This window comes from Chrysemys picta, chromosome 6 (assembly GCF_011386835.1).
Source record: "Chrysemys picta bellii isolate R12L10 chromosome 6, ASM1138683v2, whole genome shotgun sequence".
NCBI lineage: Eukaryota > Metazoa > Chordata > Testudines > Emydidae > Chrysemys > Chrysemys picta.
The window spans coordinates 98,682,111-98,704,876 of record NC_088796.1 but is presented as its reverse complement, the minus strand read 5'-3'; the positions used below and the strand labels follow the sequence as shown (position 1 = coordinate 98,704,876).

The 22,766-nt window shown below is 49.4% G+C and overlaps 1 protein-coding gene across 13 annotated transcripts in view; it reads right to left on the bottom strand.

Annotated features, from left to right (window-relative positions):
* Positions 1-22,766, bottom strand: part of VPS13A (vacuolar protein sorting 13 homolog A) — a 293,421-nt gene that overhangs the window by 201,998 nt on the left and 68,657 nt on the right. For all 13 annotated transcript variants that reach the window (XR_010588882.1, XR_010588883.1, XM_042850566.2 and 10 more), the window contains 2 exons: positions 21,154-21,289; positions 9,753-9,847 (listed from right to left, as the gene is read on the bottom strand). Coding sequence is in view for 11 of the 13 variants with exons in the window: in XM_042850566.2 (XP_042706500.2) it covers positions 9,753-9,847; positions 21,154-21,289 (231 nt within the window). In the remaining 2 variants the exon portion in view is untranslated. Of the gene's footprint in view, positions 1-9,752; positions 9,848-21,153; positions 21,290-22,766 lie in introns of those variants that run through there.

Below are 22,766 nucleotides of genomic sequence, written 5' to 3'. Positions count from 1 at the left end.
ATACCTGATCTGAGCTTAATAACCACAAAGAAGTGGTGGCTTTTTAACGAGAGGCACATACCGGTCTCGCTGTGATAAGGAACGGATAATGTCCCCTACAGTGAGCATCCTGAACTTGAGCATTCTTGTGTATCTGTTGACATTTCTAAGGTCCAGGATGAGTCCTAAACAGTTGTTCTTCCTTGGGATCAGGAAACAAGTGGAGTAAAGTCATTTATCTCTGGCTTCCTGTGGAACCTCCTCTATGGCTCCCTTCCTGAAAAGAGAATCCATTTCTTCCAATAGGACATTCACAGGATTTCAGCCAGGAGTACCTCTCTAGAGCCACTCCTTTGGACACTCTTCTGGCACTGGAGTCCAAGGCACCATATGCTGCTCTTAGGAAGTGTCTAACATGCATATGATCAGAGTACAGCCCAGGCTGCTTCCTTCTTTGACTTGGGCAAGGCATCATCGCTTCCCACAGGGCATAATTACAGTGGAACATAATTGCTTGAGAGTTGACCACTCAAAGGTCTAGTAAGCCAAACAAATAGGCTCTTTAATCAAAACCTTAGGTCCCTGTATGTCAGAAGGGTAAGAGTTGAGAGGTCTTGTCTTTTTGCCTCTAACTCTCTCCTATGGTGCAGATCCCACCATGGAGTTTGCCAAAGGACAACACAGCAAAAATTGATATCCTCCGGCTCTCTTGGACACAGGGTGAGGATGAGAATAGAGTGAGCTAGACATCCTTGGCCAGGTTAAGAAGGCTGGAGCTGGTAAGTAGAGCTAGTTTATCCCTGGTCTGCATTTGTAACACATCCAACAGGGGATTTGATGTCTCCAGTGGTGTAGCCTGTTTGCAGCTGCAGTTTGCCATTCTCCAACAATAGTTCCTCAAAAACAGTTACTGTTCATCAGAAGGTTGGACAGATGAAGCACCAATCTGATCTTCTAGTGAAGTGCCATCTGTACGTTCTTCCCGATTCCTCTGAAGGACACTCATCCCATCCTCAGACTTAGGCAGATCTTCCTGCTGATCTGAGAGGTCCCTTGACAACTCCAAAGGTTGCACAGGTGCTGGGTTAGAAATAGGTGGCTGCAAAGGCATCTGTGCCAAGGGACAGCACTTGTCATGGTGCTGGAAAGGGTATTAGTATCTGCCTCCACCAGGTCTTCCATGGAATGATGTATGCAGGGCCACATGGACAGATGAAGAGGACTGCATGAGATACTTCCATGATATCTGAACCTGGGGCAAAGGAAGATGACTGGGGTCCTTGAGATCAAGTCAGGAAAACCTCCAGGTTCAATTTTATATAGGTTTTTATACAGGGCTCATCACCATAGTATATGAACATCTTCCAGTAGCACATTAAGCTATGTGATTACATATCTGTCACATTTGTTCTCTCATCCTCTCCCCAGGGGGAGAAGCGTGTGCAGTGGAGTATCTACTTTTGGTGGTGGTGGGGGGTTAAATATACCAATTACTATGTGTTTATTTTAGAGAGACAAGGTCAAAGAAATGTGCCTTGCACTTGGAGTGGAAAGTGGTGAGATTTGGATGGTCTTTAGTTCCTGTTACTTCCATAACCTCAAGCCACCTCCAGAGAAAGTTCTGTCTTCCACACAGCTAAATGTTACTCTTATTGTTGAGAGGTCCATTGTGCCTAAGGAGTGAAACTGACTGGACTGAAAATTCTATGGGAAGCCAGGGCAGAGAGCAGAGAAAAAACGGTTACCTACCTTTCGTAACTGTTGTTCTTCGAGATGTGTTGTTCACGTCCATTACACATTAGGTGTGCACGCACCGCGTGCATGGACGTTGGAAACTTTTTCCTTTAGCGGCTCCCATCGGGTCGGCAGGGAAGCCCGCCAGAGTGGCGCTTCCACACCGGTGCATATATACCCCTGCCGACCCGACCCCCATTCAGTTCCTTCTTGCTGGAGACTCCGACAGAGGGGAAGGAGGGTGGGAAGTGTAATGGACATGAATAACACATCTCGAAGAACAGTTATGAACGGTAGGTGACCGTTTTTTCTTCTTTGAGTACTTGTTCACGTCCATTCCACATTAGGTGACTCACAAGCTTACCATAGGAGAACGGCAGGAGTCATGGAGCAATTGACTGAAGAATAGCCCTGCCAACCACCGCATCATCTCTGGCTTGCTGGTTGACTGCGTAGCGGGCTGTGAAAGTGTGCACCGATGACAAGGTGGCTGCTTTACAGATCTCCTGGATTGGGACGTGCGCCAGGAAAGCTGTTGAGGACGCCTGTGCCCTCGTCGAATGAGCTGTGATCGCCGGGGCTGGAACCTTGGCAAGCTCATAGCAAGCGCGGATGCAGTCTGCAATCCATGATGAAATGCGTTGCGCCGAGACCAGAAGCAGCCCTGTCATTCTATCAGCTATGACGACAAACAACTGCATCGACTTGCGGAAAGGTCTAGTTCGCTCCAAATAGAACGCCAGGGCCCTTCGGACATCCCGAGTGTGCAGGCTACGGTGACTCAGGTCCGTGTGTGGTTTAGGAAAGAACACTGGTAAACAAATGTCCTGGCCCATATGGAATTGCGAGATTATTTTAGGGAGGAATTTTGGGTGTGGTCTGAGTTGCACATTGTCCCTGTAGAAAACTGTATAAGGAGGCTCCAAGGTTAGGGCTCATAACTCGGACACCCTCCTCGCTGATGTAATGGCCACCAGGAATGCCACTTTCCAGGAGAGAGCAAGAGGCCAGGGGTTCGAACTGGGGCCCCATAAGCTTGGAAAGGCCCAAATTAAGGTTCCAGGGAGGGACCGGCGGGCGCGAGTAGGGGAACACTCTCTCCAGTCCCTTGAGGAACTGCACCACCATGGGGTTAGAGAACACAGAGCATCCAGATTCCCCCAAGTGGAACGCTGAAATGGCAGCTAGATGCACCCTGATTGAGGAAGGAGAGAGACCCGGATGCCTGGAGTGCAGGAGGTATTCTAGGACGTCTGGAATAGTGGCCTGGAGTGGCTGTATCTACTTAGGCTCACAACAGCAGGAAAATCTTTTCCACTTAGCTAGGCAGGCTGCCCTAGTGGAAGGTTTCCTACTGCTAAGGAGAATTTGTCGTACCGGAAGAGAGCACTGGCTCTCCATGGCATTTAGCCAGAGAGCTTCCACGTCATGAGGTGCAGAGACTGCAGATCCGGGTGAAGCAGGCGCCCTCTGTCCTGCGTGATGAGGTCCCGGTGTAGGGGCAGGGCAATCGGAGTGGCCACTGACAGCTCTAGCAGGGTTGTAAACCAGTGCTGCCAAGGCCAGGCTGGGGCGATCAAAATTATCATCGCCTGGTCCCTGCGAACTTTGAGGAGGACTCTGTGGATGAGCAGGAGCAGAGGGAAGGCATACTTCAACTCCTGTTCCAAGGGATCGGACTGTGGTTCTGAAACGAGCAAAACCACCGACACTGGCTGTGTTGTCCTTGGTGGCAAAGAGGTCCATTTGGGGAAACCCCCATTTCTGGAAGACTGACTGCAAGATGTCTGATCTTACCGACCACTCGTGCATGCGGTACGACCTGCTGAGACTGTCCATTAGCTTGTTCCGTTCTCCCGGGAGATATGACACTACGAGATGGATGGAGCGGGCTATACAAAAGTCCCACAGAAGAAGGGACTCTTGGCAGAGGGGAAAAGAGCGGGCTTCATCCTGCTTGTTGTCTGTCAGAACTGTCATGCTGTGACCTTCCAGAGTAGCGTGAAAGGTTTGACAGGCTAGACCAACCGCCCTGAGCTCCTTCACATTGATGTGGAGCAACATCTCGGCCTCGGACCACAAGCCCTGCGTCCTTAGGTCCCCTAAATGAACTCCCCAGCTGAGGTCTGACGCGTCTGTCACCAGCGTCAGAGCAGGCTGCACTGAGGCGAAGGGGATACCCTCGCATACTATTGGCCGATTGAGCCACCAGCGCAGGGAGTCCAACACCTGGGCCGGAACCATCACGACAAGGTCTAGGGAATCTCTGCCCGGGCGATGCGATCGGGCAAGCCACGTTGTAAAGTCCTGAGCCATAGTCAAGCGTATTTGACTATGTGGGTGCACACTGCCATGTGCCCTAGGAGCTGGAGGCAGCATCTGGCTGTGGTAGTGGGGAATCTTAGCATCGAGTCTATGAGCCAAGATGGATGGCCAGGAACCTGGATTCCGGAAGGCTCGCTCGCACCTGCACTGAGTCCAGCACTGCCCCGATGAACTCCAGCCTTTGGGTTGGTATCAGGGAAGACTTGGGCAAGTTGACTAGAAGCCCCAGCTTGCGGAATGCATCTAGGGCCACCGTCACATGGGAGCAGACCTCCTCTTCGGACCGACCTGCAAGGAGCCAATCGTCTAGGTATGGGTATACCTGTATTCTCTTTTGCAGGAAGGCTGCCACTACTGACATGCACTTTGTGAAGCTGTGGGGGGCTGCTGCCAGGCCAAACAGGAGGACTGTGAACTTGTAATGGTGCTGGTTTATTGTGAATCGTAGGAACCACCGGTGAGCGGGGTGAATAGCGATGTGAAAGTAGTCGTTTTTCATATCGAGGGCAGCATACCAATCCCCCGGATCCAGGGACGGGATAATAGTGCCTAGGGAGACTATACAAAGCAGACCTTGACTAAGAACTTGTTGAGCCCGCGAAGGTTTAAAATGGGCCGAAGGCCCCCTTTGCCTTTGGGATGAGAAAGTAGCAGGAGTAAAACCCCTTTCCCCTTAGTTCCCGAGGGACTCCCTCCACCGCCCCCGCCTCTAGGAGCAACTGTACCTCCTGCATAAGGAGTTGCTCGTGAGAAGGGTCCCTGAAGAGGGACAGGGAAGGAGGGTGGGTAGGAGGGAAGGAGGAGAACTGCAGCGTGTAACCCACTTGTACCGTGCGTAAGACCCAACAGTCCAACGTTATACAGGACCACACCTGGTAGAAGTAGGACAAGTGGTCCGAGAAATGTGGGTGAGGATCCGGGAGCTGGGTTGGTACGCTGTCCTCGAACGCACCTTCAAAACTCCTGTTTGCTGCCAGGCTGGGGCTTGCCCTGGCCCTGGCCTTGACTAGGCGTGTTATTCCGCCTGCGCCCGTTGTCTCTGCCCCTCCTGCGGTAAGGCTCCTGCCTAGGGCGGGGCTGGTACTGTCGTTGTTGCGATGATTGGAGCTTGAATGGCTTCCTCTGAGTCGCCGGGGTGTGCATGCCTAACGACTTGAGGGTTGCCCAAGAGTCTTTAAGGCTATGCAGCCTGGCATCCATCTGGTCGGAAAAGAGGCCAGACCCTTCAAAGAGGAGGTCCTGGATGGTGTTCTGGACCTCTGGTGGAAGGCCCGAAGCCTGAAGCCAGGCCGAATGCCTCATCACCACACCTGAGGCAATTGTTCTGGCTGCTGCGTCTGCTGAGTCCAGAGAGGCTTGTAAAGAGGTCTTGGCGACTGCTTTTCCCTCTTCTATGAGGGCCATGAACTCAGGCTGAGAGCCCTGGGGCAATGAGTCTTTAAATTCGGAAACTGCTGCCCAGGAATTAAAATTGTGCCTGTTTAGGATCGCCTGCTGGTTCGCAATCCGTAATTGGAGGCCCCCAGAAGAGTAGACCTTTCTGCCAAAGAGGTCCAAATGTTTAGCCTCCTGGGCCTTGGGGGTCAGGGCTTGCTGGCCATGACGCTCCCGTTCATTCACGGCTGAGACGACCAGCAAACAGGGGGTCGGATGACAAAAAAGGAAGTCGTATCCCTTGGAAGGGGCAAAGTACTTCTTCTCCACCCGCCTTGCTGTCGGTGCGCTGGAGGCTGGGGTTTGCCAGACAGCCTTGTAGTTAGACTGGATGGTCTTTATGAGCGGGAGCGCAATTCTGGAGGGACCTTCAGGGCTTAGTATGTCCACCATAGGATCCTCCTGCTCCACCGTTTCCTCCGCCTGTAGGCCCAAATTTTGGGTGACCCTGCGGAGCTGCTCCTGATGTGCCCTGTGGTCGATCGGGAGAGGCCCTGACACCGCTGTGCCTGCCACAGCCTCGTCTGGGGACGATGAGGAGGTGAGGGCCTGCTGAGCCTCCTCCATTTGTTCTTCCTGCCCTTCATCATATGTTGGGGGCACATCCGAGCCCTGCCAGGTAGACTATCCTCGGTGCCACTTCCGCTTGCTGGTGTTCCGGAGAAGCGTCTGGTGGCCTGGATACTGTAGCCTCCTTGGGCGTGGCGAGGTATTTGCGTGGGGACCGAGACCGGTGCACCGAACAGCCAGATCTCGAAGCTCTGGAGGAGGTCCCTTGCTGCTGATGATAGGCCCAAAGTGTCCAAAAGGGCCTTTGTCCCGGCGGTCCCCACTGGGGATGCCACGCGGTCTGGGGCTCCCTGCTAGCCGGTGCTCTGTGAGCGTAGCTGGAGCGGCCTGAGTCGACCTCGGATTCCAAGGAGGCCGATCTCGAAGGCCAAGGCGGTGCCGTGGCATGCCATCTGGGGGCTGGAGAGTGGCTTCTCCCCAACTGGGACCGGAATCGGTACCGATGCTCTCGGGACCGGGATTGCTGCCGTCTACCCAGGGCCGGGGATTGCGGCCTTATGTTCCCTTGGTGCCGGCTTAGTGGCGGTGCCGGGGAGCAGTGCGCTGGGGGAAGACAGTGCCGTTCGCTGGCTCGGTTCCGGTGCCACTGAGTCAAAGGTAGCTGGAAGTCCACAGAGGCTGAGCTCGACCAGGACCAGTGTTGGGAGCGGTGCCGGGGAGGTGACCTCGAGCGGCGCACCATTGCCAGCTTCCCTCTGGACGGCACCCTTGGTGATGGTGCCAGAGGCTACTCCTTGCCAGGGCGGGGGCTTGCCGCCGACAGCTCGATGAGGTCTTTTGCCACCTCAAAGGTGTCTGGTGTGGAGGGCTGTTCTAGGATGTCCTCCAGCCCTTCTTCTGCGCTCGACCCACTTAGCCCGGGGCTCGATGGGGCCTGCTGTTCCAGAGCCACCAATGCTGGTGCACGTCTTCGGGCCGCACTGCCCTTTTGAGTGCTCGGTTCCTTGGGTGGCGCCCTCTATTGCCTTTCAGCTGCCCCTTCAACTGTACTGGAGAGGTCGAGCGGTGCCTGGGCTTGTCCTGTTGTTTCAGTGCCACATGCTTGTGGTGTCCCACCGGTACTGGATCATGGATTCATGCCGGGGCACTCCACACCGAGGACGCCGGCACCAAAGCCGGCTGGTCTGAGGCCGCCGGTTGTAGCGCGGCCTCCATGAGCAACTGCTTGAGGCAAAAGTCTCTCTCTTAGTTCTTGGCTTAAAGGCCTTACTGATCTTGCAACGCTCAGTCTGGTGCGCTTCCCCCAAACAACGGAGACACGAGTCATGGGGATCACTGATCGGCATAGGCTTGTGACACAAGCCTTAAACCCTTCGGCCTGCGGCATGCCCCGCAGCCCAGGGCTGGTGCTGGAAACAACTTCCAGAAACCTAAAACAAAGGTAGCTTAACTATCTACTATTAAGAAGTGCTAACTACTGATAACTATTAACTACAGATAACTGTTACAACTGTGCTAAGGGATCACTAGCAAGCGAGAGAAGAGTTGTTCCAATGCTGCCACAGATGGTAAGAAGGAACTGAAGGGGAGGGTCAGGTCGGCAGGGATATATATGCACCGGCACGGAGGTGCCACTCTGGCGGGCTCCCCTGCCGACCCGATGGGAGCCGCTAAGGGGAAAAGTTTCCAATGTCCGTGCACACAGTGCACGCACGCCTAATGTGGAATGGACGTGAACGAGCACTCGAAGAAGAACAGGTATGATGGGCTCACAGTAGCCTGTGCTCTGAAGAGATGCGGTGCAGCACTTTGTACCGGACTTTAAGTGATGAATGTTTCGTGCCAACGTATATTGCATTGCTATAGTACATTCAAGAGGTGGTGAAGAAATGAATAACTAAGGCTAGATCTTCAACTTCATGGACTGCATAAAAATCACAAAGTTAGCCCAACACCATGATTTTACCAACAGCAGGAAGGCAGAATTGGGCATTCTCACGCAGTGGTCTCGTGCTCAGTGTGCCTCATGTTGGGAGCTGCAGTTCAGAGCGGGACTCAATGTCTGTTTTCATTTGAGGCACAATAGCCAGTGCTGCCACCATTTGGAATATGAACAGCAGGGAGGTAGAAGCAGGGCTCACATTGCAGGTGTTCCAAGAGGCTGTAGCACTGGCTACTGGCCTGGCATAAAACCAGCCACCTAGTCCCCCACCCAAACTGCTGCTCTGACATTATGATGCTGCCACGCACGCATGCTCTGAGCCATAGCAAGCACGAAACCAGCATGCATGGATGCCTGTTTCTGGCTCCCTGCTGTTGGAAAAATTGCAGTAGTTCAGCAGATGGTGGAAGACATTTGCTGACCATGCACATTCTGCACATTACCCATGATACAGCCATGAATTTAAAAAAAATTGATTTTCTCAGGGCCTTACTCATGGACCTCCGCAGTGTCGAATGCTGCAGAGACATCCAGGAGGATGAGAAAGGATGTATATCCTCTATTCACTGACAGCAAAAATCATCCATCAGTGTCACTAAAGCAGTTTCCATTCTGAAGGGGCCTGAATCCAGATTGTGCCAGTTCAAGAATGTTATCTTCGATTAGATGAGCTTGTAGTTGGCCTTTTGATAGTTTCTGTATGAGCTTGCTCAGGAATGGGTAGGTTGCTAGAACAGTGAATGATGGTTGCTAGAACTGAAGTATCCAAGGAAGGTTGTTTCAGTGTTGGGCAGACTATTGCATATTTGAAGGAAGAAAAGATTCCTTCTATGAATGAGGCATTGGCTATTTTGTTCAGAAGTGACTTCAGCTCTTCATGACTTTCTTTCAGAAGTCAGGAAGGGCATGAGTCAGAGTCACAAGTCTTGGGTCAGGACTCCTTTAGGGTGCCCAAGATAGTGCCTATTAGGGAACAAAGGCAAGTTAAGTTTATAAAATTATCCTATTCTATACAAACTCACTACTAGCAAATAAGAGAGACTATGCAAAAACCTAGCCTAAGGACAAAGTGTCAAGTTGTGGGTGCTCTCTGCAGTGGTGGGAAAAGAATATGAGCTAGGGGATGGGGAGGTATGCCCTTATGTAAAGTAGAGGAATGACATCAACGCTCACACAAGATCTCTCATGTATCATCCAACAGACGCTGCTTTTTCAAGGCAGTTCCACAGCTTGTCACCAGGGGCACCATATTTCACAAGTGGGAATACACAAAGGCCTTCCAAAAAAAAATTAAAACTTTACCCAACTACTAAAAAGCATGAACACTGGCTGTTATTAATATACCCTATTTTGAATAATTTCTAAATTTTAATGAACACAAATATGCAAGCTCTTTTTTCAAAGGAATAAGTAAAGTATTTCATTGTTTAAATACGCAAATACTGTGATTTTATTCTAGCTTGACACTTTAAAAATACATTAAAACTTTCTGAAGATGAGCTCCAAAAAAAACCTGAGAATAAGATTTGAATTCTTCAAAATATCATCATCCTCAAGATCCCAATGTCACTTGATAATATCCAGTTAAAGAAGAAACTTTTTGAGCAAATCGCAGCAGAAAGTAAGTTAACAAAAAATCCACACAATAGTTCAAACAAATAAGAGAAGAGGGAGGAGAAATGAAAACAGACATTTAAGAGATCAAAGAAATGTATAAATGATTCCAGATTGTGTGTATTGTTTTTCAGTGCAAAACTGCTAATTATATTTATATATGGTATATATTAAAATGTTTGCTGATCAAATAAGATAGCCAAATCTTACTTACTGTTTTTGGCAACGTTGGATCAACAGCTGTTTCACTATACCCAATTGCTGCATAGAGTTTAGCCTTTTCTTCCAGTGTCATCAATTCTTCAAGACCTGCCACATTATAAAAACATTCATCATATTTGCAGTATGCATTTCCTAAAAAAAAAAAAAATGCAGTTGTCTTTGTACATTATATACAGTGGAACCCCGCTATAATGCAATCATTGGGGTCCAAAAAATTCAATCGCGGTAAATGCGGGGTCGCGTTATAGCGGGGTTCCACTGTACTTGTGTTCAGCTTCCGCGCCCTGGCTAGCGGGGGGGGGGGGGGGGAGAGAGAGAGAGAAGGGGGGCGGCCAGGGCTTCCTTCAGCTGGGGCGCTGGCCACTCGGCCCCTCCTGCTGCCAGGGCCAGCACTTGGGATTGCCGGCTGGGGGAGGGGGAGCCGCGGGGCTGGCCGCGCTCCAGCCAGAGGTCCCGCCAGGAGAGTGGGGTCGCGGGGCTTGCCACGCTCTGGCCAGGGGAGTGGGGTCCCTGAAGACTACCGCTGCCGGCCTACTGCGCCGACTACCAGGAGGGCTCCGCACCACTCTGCAGCCCACTCCCAGCAGGGCGCTTCCCTCCTCCGTGCTGCAGCCCCCTACATCGTTCCGTGGAGGGAAGGTCCGCTGGAGCCGGCCCTGCCAGGGACAGAGGTGAGAACCCCAGGGGCGGGCCGGGGCTGCAGGGAGAGTCGCTCCTGCTGCAGCCGCTGGGGCATGGATCCCAAACGCCCCGTGCCTGCCAGACTAGCCCCGTGCCTGTTGCAGCCGCCGGGGTCAGACTCGCCCCGCGTTATAAACGAATTCACGTTATCACGGGACACGTTATAGCGGGGTTCCAGTGTACCTCCAACTACAAAATACTTTTATGCAAGAGATTTCCAGAAGTCACAACCTTTGACAAAGACCTTTTATGGTTTCTTCTGAACTAGTCACTAAGGTCTATTCTACCCCTGACATGCAGAGCTATATGCATGTCTCTCCAATTAACAAAAGTTAATTGGACACCCCCACATACAGGAGATTACTTAGTTATTGAGCTTGAAAACGAAGTGATTCACAAAAAAATAGGCTGTTTTTTAAATACTTATGGTCATGAAAATGTGTAACAAAATGTTTTGTAACACCACACAGAACTCTATTCCCCTTCTTGGGATTTGTAGTCCTTAGTGATCCAGGAGGCAATACAGGTAGGGTGCTCTGTTATTGTGGGTGAAAGATTATTCTGTATTTCTCAAGAATACTCTCTCTAGGAATCAGATTCTGCAAGCCTTTTTAGAACTTGCTCTTGCAAGTAGTCCCAGATAAATGAAGTGCTAATCAACGCACGTTTGCAGAATCAGGATTTAAAGTATAAAGTAGGTTTGTGGACTCAGAACTGGTTCCAACCTATCCTCATAAGGCGGGGAAAAAAGAATAGTGGCAACACCTGTCTATTGTGCAGAACCTATTGTAAGACATTGTGAAGACAACCTCCCTCAAGTCAAAGAAAGTACTGATGACTATAAAAATGGAAGAGTTAATCATGGAGGCAGCATAGTGGCTTCATAGTTAAGGTTTCACATTGAGATTTGAAAATCATTTTCTAATGCCACTGCTCAATACTGGATTGGATAAAGCGACCTGTCTGAAAATGTTTGACTAAAACTTGTTAGGAGAAGAATTTAGAAGCTAGAAAATAAACTTTCATGTGGTATTGAATCCAAAAATACCTGGTTTAGATTTTACAACAGATTCAAAATTCTTCAGCCACTGCCTTCTCACTACAGAAAATATTTAAGAAGTCAATATTTCACATGTGTAATGGATCTTTATATACTTGAACATCTGGAAGTTTTCACAAATGTTTTTAATGAATTGTTATAGTTATTAATAAGATCTCCACAAGTTACTCGTCTAGCAAGTTTTAAAGTGACCTAACAAGCAAAGTTTCATTACTAAGCAATTAGTATTACAGTTTTAAGTGCTTGAGTGTTTAACTGCATCCCAGAATTGCCAAGAACTGGGGGAGATAGAACTGGGATAAAGTTGACTGGGAGGGAAGAATTCTGAGCTCTGATATGCAGCATCATTGGTATCTGTCAGAACTTAAGTTGCAACAGAACAGCTCCCTCTCTGAAGGCCTAAGCGGAGGGAGAGTGCCTGGAGGGAACCAGGGATTGAGAGGCTGGCTAGAAAATGAAGCCTGAGAGTGCAGCTGACTGGGGAGTCAATGACTTACTAAGTTCATGGACCAGAGTGTGTGGTAGGACAGGAAACAAGGCTTCAAGTGAGGGAACAGGAATGTCCGGGTAACAGGATTGGCCAGAGGATATCTGGGAAAATCTTTGCATACCTGGCAGAGAAATTATAAGCAGACAGTGTGCAGATACTTCACCCAAAGTATTAACACACTGTATTAAAAATAGTTATTATAACTATAATAACAGGTGTTCTTAAGATTTATTGTCCAAATACACATTCCATTATTTGTGAGCGGGCACCCAGTGCACTTGAGCTTGAGACTTTTCTAGCTAGCAGTACGTTGGTGTAACACATGTGACCTTCACATCCAGGACACGAAGTCAGGGAGCTCCCCAACTTCACTCATTTCTTAGCCACCAACAGAACCCAATGTTTAAGATTCTGAGCAGCAGGGGTGCATGGTGGATCGTGGAACACGTATACGGACAACACATCTCAAAGAACACCAGTTCCTGTACAGGTCAGTAACAGGTTTTTTCTTCGAGTGATTGTCCGTATATATATTCCACTGCTGGCAACCTCCAAGCAGTGACCTTGGAAAGGGTGGGTACCAGGTGTCTAAATGAATAGCAATCATAGCACACTTCTGCCCATCTTGGCATCATCTCTGGAAGTTTGTACCATCACATAGTGCTGAGTGAACACATGGATGGATGTTGCTTTATAAATGGTCTGAATAGATACGTTCCTGAGAAAGTCCACCAAAATGGACTGAGTTCTTGTGAAATTATCCATTATTTCATCAGATGGAGTCTTTTCATTCAGCTGATAAAGTCTGATACACAAGGAGATCAAACTGGAATTCCTATGTGCTAAGACCGCATAATCATTGACTCTCTTTTTATAAACAATAGATATTCTGAAGTGCCTAGTTCTCTCAAGACAAAATTAAAGAGCTTTGTGTACCTTTAAGGCCGTGTTTCTCAAGGTTTTTGATACCAGGGAGCAGCTTACTGCCTTTCTAAACTGTGTCAGGGAGATCACAGGGAACAGCGCCGGTTCACAGACTGCTCCTTGAGAAACACTAATCAAAAGTATGTAGTTTTCTCCTTAACCTGCACGTGGTTTGGCAAAACAACACTCACAAGTTAATAACTAAAGCTAGGTCTACACTACGGTGGGGGCGGGGGAGGGTCGACCTAAGATACGCAACTTCAGCTATGCTATTTGCGTAGCTGAAGTTGCGTATTTTAGGTCGACTTACCTGGCTGTGAGGACGGCGGCAAGTCGACCGCTGCTGCTCCCCTGTCAACTCCGCTTCCACCTCTGGCTGCGGTGGAGTTCCAGAGTCGACGGCAGAGCGATCGGGGATCAATTTTATCGCGTCTACACTAGACACGATAAAATAGATCGATCGCTACCCGCCGATCCAGCGGGTAGTGAAGACATGCCCTAAGTGAAATTCTGAAATCACCTATGGAAGTAATTTAGGGTTGGATTCATTGAAACTTTATCCTTATGAAAGATTGTATGAGGTGGTTCTGCCATCTATGATTGTATAATTCACCCTCTCCTGACAACTGTTATTGCCATCAGTAAAGCCACCTCAATAATGAGATGAATGAGAGAGCAAGTGGCCATGGGCTCCAATGGTGGACCCTTAATCCTGAGAAAACTAGATTCAAATCCCAACATAGGGACTAGATCTCTATTTGATGGAAAAATTCTACTTAAACTCTAGTCCTCTGAAAGGACACCAGAAGGCCCTTCATCCTGTCAGCTATCGCAATAAAGAGCTGGGTCGATCTGCGGAAGGGCTTGGTGCGCAGCTGCCTCTCCTCATTGGTCGTGTGAAGCTTTAGACAAAACACTGGGAGGAAGATATCCTGGTTGCCGTGGAAGTGCAACACCACCTTTGGCAGAAAGTCCAGATGGGGCTGCAGTTGGACCCTTTCCTTGTAAAATACCATGTATGGGGGGCTCCGAAATGAGGGCTTTGATTTCGGAGACACATCTTCCTGGGGTAATAGCTACAAGAAATGCAACCTTCCACGACAAATGGGAAAGGGAACAAGAAGCCATACACTCAAAGGGCGGACCCATGAGCCTGGAGAAGACCAGGTTGAGGTCCCATTAGGGAACCGGGTCCCGGACCAGTGGAAAGAGTCTTTCAAGGCTTTCAGGAACCTGATCGACATCTCATGCGAGAACACCGATCTACCCTGGCTGCGAGGACGGAAGGCCAATATGGCTGCCAGGCGCACGTTGGTTGAAGAGAAGGCGAGACCCTGGTGCTTTACGTGAAGCAAGTAATCCAGGACGGACTGCAGAGATGACTGGGTCAGGGAGATATTCCGCTCCTACGCCCAGCAGAGAAACGCTTCCACTTTGCCAGATAAGTTGCTCTGGTGGAAGACTTTCTGCTCTCCAAGAGAACCTGCTGTACCTGACTAGAGCAGGATTGTTCCTCTGGATTCAGCCACGCAGCATCCAGGCTGTGAGGTGGAGAAATGCGAGGCTCGGGTGCAGGAGTCGACCGTAATCCTGTGAGAGTAGGTCCAGGTGGCTGGGAAGTGGCCACGTGGCTGCAACAGCCAGATCCATAAGCATGCCTAACCAATGTTGGCAAGACCATGCTGGGATGATCATAATGACCCATGCCTTGTCCCCTCTTGATTTTTTAGAGGGCTTTGCTGATGAGCGGAACTGGCGGGAAGGCATACATCAGGTCCCCTGACCAAGACAGGAGAAAGGCATCGGATAGTGAGCCTCTGCCGAGGCCTTGGAGAGAACAAAACTTATGACACTTTCTGTTCTGCCTGGTGGAGAACAGGTCCACTTGGGGGGCTCCCCACTTCTGGAAGAGCATTCTGAGAACTTCCGACTGAAGGGACCACTCGTGGTGAGAGAAGAAGGACCTTCTGAGATGATTCGACAGCTTGTTCTGGATGCCGGGGGGGTGCGAGGCTTCCAGGTGGATTACATGCTGGATGCAGAAGTCCCACAGACAGAGGACCTTCTGGTACAGCGCTGACAATCGAGCTCCCCTCTGCCTGTTGACATAGAACATAGAGGCCATGTTGTCCGTCAACACTTGCACCACCTGGTCAGATAGTTGGGGAAGGAAAACACCACAAGCCAGAAGGATGGCTCTGAGCTCCCTGACGTTTATACGCAATGCGAGCTCATTTCAAGATGATAGCCCTTGAGTCCGCAGTGTAGCAAGATGCGCTCCCCAACTGAGGTCAGATGCACCCAAAATCAGGGAGACCATGGGTCACGGGCTCGTGAACGGCACACCTTCCAACACCAGAATCAAGTTGGACCACAACTGCAGAGACGTAAGTACCTGCAAAGGGATCGTGATGACCTTGTGTAGGTGATGTCTGGCCGGGAGTAGACCGACACTAGCCACATCTGGAGGGGACGCAGCCTGGGTCTAGCATGTCAGACAACGTATGTGCATGCTGCCATGTGCCCCACTAGTCTGAGACAGACCCGGGCCGTGATGAGTGGATGGGCAGTGACACTGGCAATCAGATCTGACATTGCCCTGAACCTGGCCTCTGGCAGGAAAGCTCTGGCTAGCATAGAGTCAAGTACCGCTCCGATAAACTCTATCCATTGGACCGGGATCAACACTGATTTTTGTTGTTTATCAACAGGCCCAGAGCTTGATAAGTGGCTTGCAACATCTCTATGCTGCACTGGACCTGGACCCTGGAGCAGCCCGTGATGAGCTAGTCGTCGAGGTACAGGTAAATCTGGGTACCCCAACATCTGAGATAGGCCGCTACCACCAACCTGCATTTCATAAACGCCCTTGGCACCATTGCTAAGCCAAAAGGCAGCACTGTGAATTGGCAGTGGACAGTCCAAACTATGAAATATAGGAACTGTCTGTGTCCATGAAATATCAATATATGAAAGGCTCTGCATTCCTGAGCAAGCAGATGTTCATGAGAAGGGTCCCTGAAGAGGGATGGGTGGGGGGGGAGTAGAAATAAACTGGAGGGTATATCCCCCTGCTACTGTGCTGGGGACCCACTGGTCTGATGTTAGAGAGACCCAGGCAGGGAGAAAGGAGGACAAATGGTTGGAAAATAACAGGTGAGCAGGATACAGGCTGGAAGGTCACTCTCGAGAGCACCCTCAAAATGCCCGCTTGTTACCCGTTGATTATGAGTGGAGCTCGAGTGAACTAAGGGTGCCAGTTGATGGCCTTGCCGGCACTTATAGCCCTTGCCCTTTTTGCAGAAGGGCTCTGACCAAGGTGGGGCTGTTGCGGTTTAAACCGCTTCCTCGCTAGCCCCAACGTGTATAGGCCTAGGAAATGCAAGGTAGCCCTAGAATCTTTCATGCCATGTAATTTACTTTTTGCTCTCAAAACAGTTCCAGGCCATCGAACGGGGAGGTCCTGGATGGATTGTTGAACCTTCATCAATAGGGCTGACGACTGCAACCTGGACAGCTGCCTCGTAGAAATGCCCGAAGTCATGGTCTGGGCCGCAGAGTCTGCCGCATCTGAGGCCACTTGGAGGGCTGCCCTCATCGAGGATAGCCAGGAATTCCTTCCTGGACTCACTCTGGCAGCAAATCCATGAACTTGGACATGGACTGCCGGATATTAAAATCATAACGACCAAGTAAGGTCTGATGATTGGCCGCTCTCAGTTAGAGGCTAGACATAGAATAAATTTTTCTACCAAAGAGATTGAGCCTCTTTGCCTCCTTGTTCTTAGGCATCAATCCCAGTTGGCCCAGGCTATCACGCTCATTGGCTGCCGACATAACAAGTGAGCTTAGGGTAGGGTGGGTATAAAGATACTCATACCCCTTTACGTGGATGATGTGTTTTCTTTCCGTCCACTTGGAGATGGGGCGCAGGGAGGAGGGTGTCTGCCATAGGGCCTTAGTCATTTTCACCACTCCCTCGCGCAATGGAAATGCCACCTTTGAGGGGGCTGCTGCACTTAGCACATTGAACGGGGAGTCTGAGGGCTCCGTCAGTTCGACTTCCAGACCCAGGTTTGAAGCGTCCCTCTTCAAAAGCTCCTGATGGGCCCTTGCATCATCCTGGGGAACTGTGTGAGATGGCCCTGCTATCACCTCATCGAGTGAAGATGAGAAGGAGGCAGGTACAGGTGGGTCTGCCAACTCCGCTGCATCTGCTAAGGGAGCCTTGGCCAAGGCTGGCTGGCCCTGGGAAGCCTGCTCTGACTCCGTGTCCGAGTCGGGGGTGGGCGGGAAACTGACAGTCTTTCAGACGACTCTGAGACCGACCTATGCCCCTGCAATGGGTGAGGAAATCCCCAGCGGTTCCATAGTTGCCAGGGAGCCAGCCACTGACCCTGGGGCCACGTTGCCACTTGTAGCCCAGAGAGGAATGCCAATGCCCCTGGGTAGGTGGCCTTGGCCCGTGGGCCTCTTTCTCCCCCCGCTGTCTGAGCCTGAGGGCAGGGGGAGAGAGAGAGAGAGAGAGAGAAAAACTTGTCTGGGGGACCAGGACGGTATCAAAACTGTTTGTCTACCCTGATCCCATGGACTCTGGCTGTGGACCTCCACTGAGGACCTGTATGGGGGCGATGGCTCTCGGTGCCACAAGCCCGGTGACCAGCAGCAACATTCAGTGGATTGGCGATGGAACCCCGGCAAGCGACGCCTCATGCTTAGAGAGCGGTGCCACTCCATAGATCGGGAAGAGAGCGAGAAGACCAACATGTCGGAGACTGGTGATGTGCCCACAGTGAACCGTACCGATGATGTGAGCGGAGAGAACAGCTTAGGCGCTCCTGGCACCGGGGCTCTGGGGACTAGTGCTGTGCCTCTGCAGGTCTGCGCCAGGCACTGGATCGAAGCCTAGAGCCCAAGGAACGCTGCCTAGAGTTCAGGGACCGACGCTGGGAACTCTGGATGGTAAGCTGACACACATCCAGGGGCTGGTGGCGCTGTTCAGGCGAGCACTGACGGGGCACCCCCTGCAGCGAGGAGCATTGCCACACTGATAGACACCACTGGAACGATGACACGGCAGGTTTACCCCTCGAACAGGGCACCTCACCAGCCAGCATGGATGGCACTGGAAAGAACAGTATGTCCTTAGCAGCATGAAAGGCCTCCAGCATGGACGGGGGGGGGGGGGGGGTGGATCTTGAAGTGGATGGAGATCAGCGCTGGTCATTGCCAGTGGTGTACTCCATACCTAGGCCACAGTGCTTGACGCAGTCTGACCTCATCGGCTCCAAAGCTGGTGCGAGGGCCAACTCCACAAGAAGCGCTTGGAGACGAACGTCCTGCTCCTTTTTGTCCGCAGTCTGAAACTCTTTCAAATGCAACACTTGTTGCTCACGTGGGTTTCCCTGAAACACTTCAAGCAGCTTCTATGGGGATCATTGACTGGCGTGGGTTTTTTGCAACAATCACAAGGTTTGAAGCCCGGGGACCAGGTCATGCCCCATACCTAGGCTGAGTCCTGTAAGGGACTAACTATTTCTAACTTAACACTAAGGGAACTATTAACTACACAACTTTAAACAACTATATACAACAAATTCACCACTAGACACAGTAGAGACAGGAAAGATTGTGAAACAAGGAGACATTCCAGCACCGTCACTGGCAGTAAGAAGGTACTGAAGGAGGGGGAAGCCGGTGGCGCCTCCTACACCGGAGCATATGCATGTCAATCCAGAGGGCTCCAGAGCCGGTCCCCTACGGATACCACTGTGGGAAAAACTTCCGACACTGGTGCATATGGTGAGCACACACACCTACAATGGAATGGACATGAGCAAGCACTCAAAGAAGAATGGGAGGACTGGAGATACCTTCTCATCCTGCTCTCCTTCCAGTACCTCCTCCAGTGGTGGTATTTGTGAAGGCTGTGGTTGTGGCGGTCAAGAGATTGTTGAGGAGGGGATGGATGGAGGCCGTTGTGTTTACAGCGGTGGGGGATTTCTGAATTGTGCCCTATACATGATCCAGGGGTCCCAATATGGCCAATTAGGGGGAAGGGAACATATGGTTGCACCCATAGGGGCCCCTGAAAAGGCTAGGTGCCCTGAACTTCGGCAGGGAAAGGCTGGTAAGTTGATGTCAATTGCCCTGATGCTGATGGGGCAAGAGAGTCTTAATATACACCCTTGTCCTCCTCGACATCACTAAGGAAAGGAGGTGCTGTCCCTGTGGGAGAGCTCGAAGACTGTGTTGATTGAGAAGTGGGTGAGACTTGAAACACTACCTGTCTGAGGAATGGAGAATCCAGAGTGTCAGATATAGTGAGGTCTGACAACTGTGTGAATTCCTGTGGGTGATCTCTCCTCAGTGCCCACGTTGAGCATGGTGGCAAGGTGTGATATGGAAAAGAGTCAGCAGATGGCGCCAGACAGCTTTTCGGAGCCATAGCTTTAGTAGGAGTTTGCAACCCTGCCGGAGTCGTTCTTGGAGCCGAGAGCTTTGGTGCCGTGCGCAGCGTTGGGGTGGAGGGCTTCCCTGGAGCTGGCTGTTTTGCCAGTGCCGGTGCGGACAGTGCCTCAGTGCCAGAAATGGACCCGGAGCCACTGAGGAGCTAAAGGGCTCGCTTCAGTCGTTCACAACAGGAGGCGGTGTCAATAGCTGCTGTTTCGCCTGGGGACTCTCAGGGGCTGAAGTAATCAGTCTAGGAGCAGCTTAGTGCCTCTTGTCAGAGGCCATTAGCACCATAGATCTGGCATTCCTGCAGTGGCACTGCAGGAGCTGAGGGTGGGACCGCTCTCTTAACGTCAGCCCCGTCAGAGGATGATCTTCCCTTATTCGGGCAAGGGAGTGAGGGTCGGCAGATGACCTTGCTGAGCGTGAGGGTCTCTCCGGTAAGGGGTAAGAACCGAGGTCCGACGCTGCTCACAGCGACTTTTCCATGAGGAATAGTTTGAGTTTAAGGTCCCTGTCTTTCCTTGCTCTTGGCTTTAAGCCCAGACAGTGGGAACACTTCTGGGAAACATGTCCCTCTCCCAGGCAATGGATACACTATGTGTGGCTGTCCATTATAAAGAAGGCAGCCCCGCATGACACTCACCACTTAAACCCGGAAGAGCAAGGCATAAGGGTGAGGGAGTGGCTTTCCTGATGGGAATTAGGGAAAACAAAAACAAATTATTTTTTTTAAGGATGAAAGAAAAGAAAAGAAAAGAAAAGAAAAGAAAAGAAAAGAAAAGAAAAGAAAATGAAGGAGCTAACAAATTATGAGAGGGAAAAACAGATAAGAGACTATCTATATAACGAAGAGGGCTCTGGTAACTGTTCTATTCCAAACTGCAGGTGGTAGAGAAGGAACTAAGGGCGGTCAGACCGCACAGTGCTATTTATACTATCCACGCACAGCGCGGGGGAGGGGAGTTGTGCATGTGCAGTCCGACGGGCACGGCTATTGAAGATCTCCAACTCCAGATGCAAAGGCACAGCTGTACCTACAGTGGAGCACCCATGGGGAAATCACTCAAAGAAGAAAGTTTTTTTGGCTTAGCTTCCCCCTTCCCAAAGCCTTTGCAGGTCATCTACCAGATAACCATTTAAGTGAGCTGCACTGTAATAAAATATATAAAATGACCAGATTATGAAGGAAATTACGGTGAACAAAAATAAAATAAGTTACTTTGCAGTAACTGATGTTTTCTATCCGAGTCATCTCTCCAATTCCCCATTCTTAGTACAGCAGGCTGATGGAAATTCCAAGAATGGAAGAGGGGAGAAAAATCCCAAAGAAAAAAAAAAGGAAAGATTTATAAAAGTACAATTAGAAATCTAGAGGCTTCTCAATGTGCAATAATATCCTTGACAATAATGGTAAAAGAAAGCCTAATAACAAAGATTTTCAGAAATACAACAAGGAGTCTGGTGGCATCTTAAAGACTAACAGATTTATTTGGAATAAGCTTTCGTGGGTAAAAAAAACTCACTTCTTCAGATGCATTTTTACCCACGAAAGCTTATGCCCATATAAATCTATTAGTCTTTAAGGTGCCACCGGACTCCTTGTTGTTTCTGTGGATACAGACTAACACAGCTACCCCGTGATACTTGACAAAGATTTTCAGGCATCTAATGGGAACAACATTACAAAAAACTGAAGACTCTTTGGTTCAGACCAGTTTTTCCATCAAGTCCCATTTATGGACAGAGAAAATTAATTCCACTACTAAAATAAAATGGACATACTTGCACCCTTTATTTCTTGTTTCTTCTCATCGTTTTTTTCTCCTGACCAACCCCATATCCAGCTGAACCAACCACCAGAATTTTCATCATCTTGTTTTACCCCTGGTCTGTAAATCTTTAATCCAGCTTTAGTTACCTGTGATTAAAAAAAAGTTCACAGTTAAATTCTATACGAGTTAGACAGCAAGTAAAAGATATAAATACAAGTCATGCTCCAATGCCCCAAAACAACAAGGATGACTTCATGACAAAAGTGACATTTATTATTGGCTTATACAGACGCCCCCCGACTTATGCAATTGTTCCGTTCCGGAAAGCCTTGCGTAACTCGAATTTTGTGTAAGTCGGAAACGTATACCCGTACATTACGCAAAAATTTCCGCAACTCGTAAATCCTATTTTTGGCTTATGGAACTTTTTCCGTAAGTGTGAATTTGTGTAAGTCGGGTCTTGTGTAACCCGAGGAGTATTTGTATACTTGCTACAGTTTTTTGAAGCACACTGTAGGCCTGATATTAAATATCTCTCCGTTTTCATAAAGGCAACCCACTGAAGTGAGGGATAGAGTGGAAGGAAATTAATCTCTCTCAAGTCACCAACAGCCTCTATTATAAGATTTCCACATAAGACAGACATTCTTCTCTCAAACACAGCTACAAAAAATATTCATGACAATTTAATATATTTATTATACAACATATAAAATGTTAATTTTAATGTAAGTTATTTAGGATATAAAGTCAAGCACTACAAAGCCAGAATAGGCCACATTTAGGCTTGCTCATACAACTTCAATTCTGGTTCGCTGGCCATCCAAACTATGCACTGAATAAGGTAGTTGCTCTGCCAAAAAAAAAAAAAAAAAAAAAAAGTACTTGATTGTGTTTTTGAAGACTATTGTCATCATATTTCAAAATTAAGGCAAAATTAAGGTTCGGCGAAACAACACTCACACTAAGGCAAAATTAAGGTTCATATACACGGAGGCAAAATTAAGGCAACTGGAAAGCTAGCATCTCTTAATTTACAAGTGCTTGACTTTGCTACCTAAATAACATTTTTAAACATAGTTTGTACCTAGTTTCGTAGTTTTTTCCCCAAAGAGTGGACTGATTTCAATCCAGACAAATTAAATCAAGTGGAAAACCTTGAATTAAATAATTAAAATTAATCAACTTTTCCATTTGTAATTCAGTTTTTTTCCTAAAGAAAGGTGTACTCTCATTGATTGCTATAACTGCTAAAACACACTGATTTACAACTAAACAGACCCTTTATTCTAGATTTGGTACATCTTTTCGCTACCTAGGATGGTTCACTATAACTAAGGCTGCAAACCAGTCACGGATTCCATGATTTCTGCAGCTGCAGCGGCCAATGTGGCTGACCCCAGGACCAGCTGCTCGGGCAGATCCGGGACCAGCTGCATCAGCCGCTGCTGGAGCGGGCCCCTGAGCCAGCCGCTCGGGCGACCCCAGGGCCAGCCACACCGGCCGCTGCTGGAGTGGCTGTGGGCACCTGGCCCCGGGAACCACCTGAGCAGCAGCACCCTAGGATCAGCTAAGGTTTAGTCAGGAGTATTTATAGTAAAAGTCATGGACAGGTAACTGGCT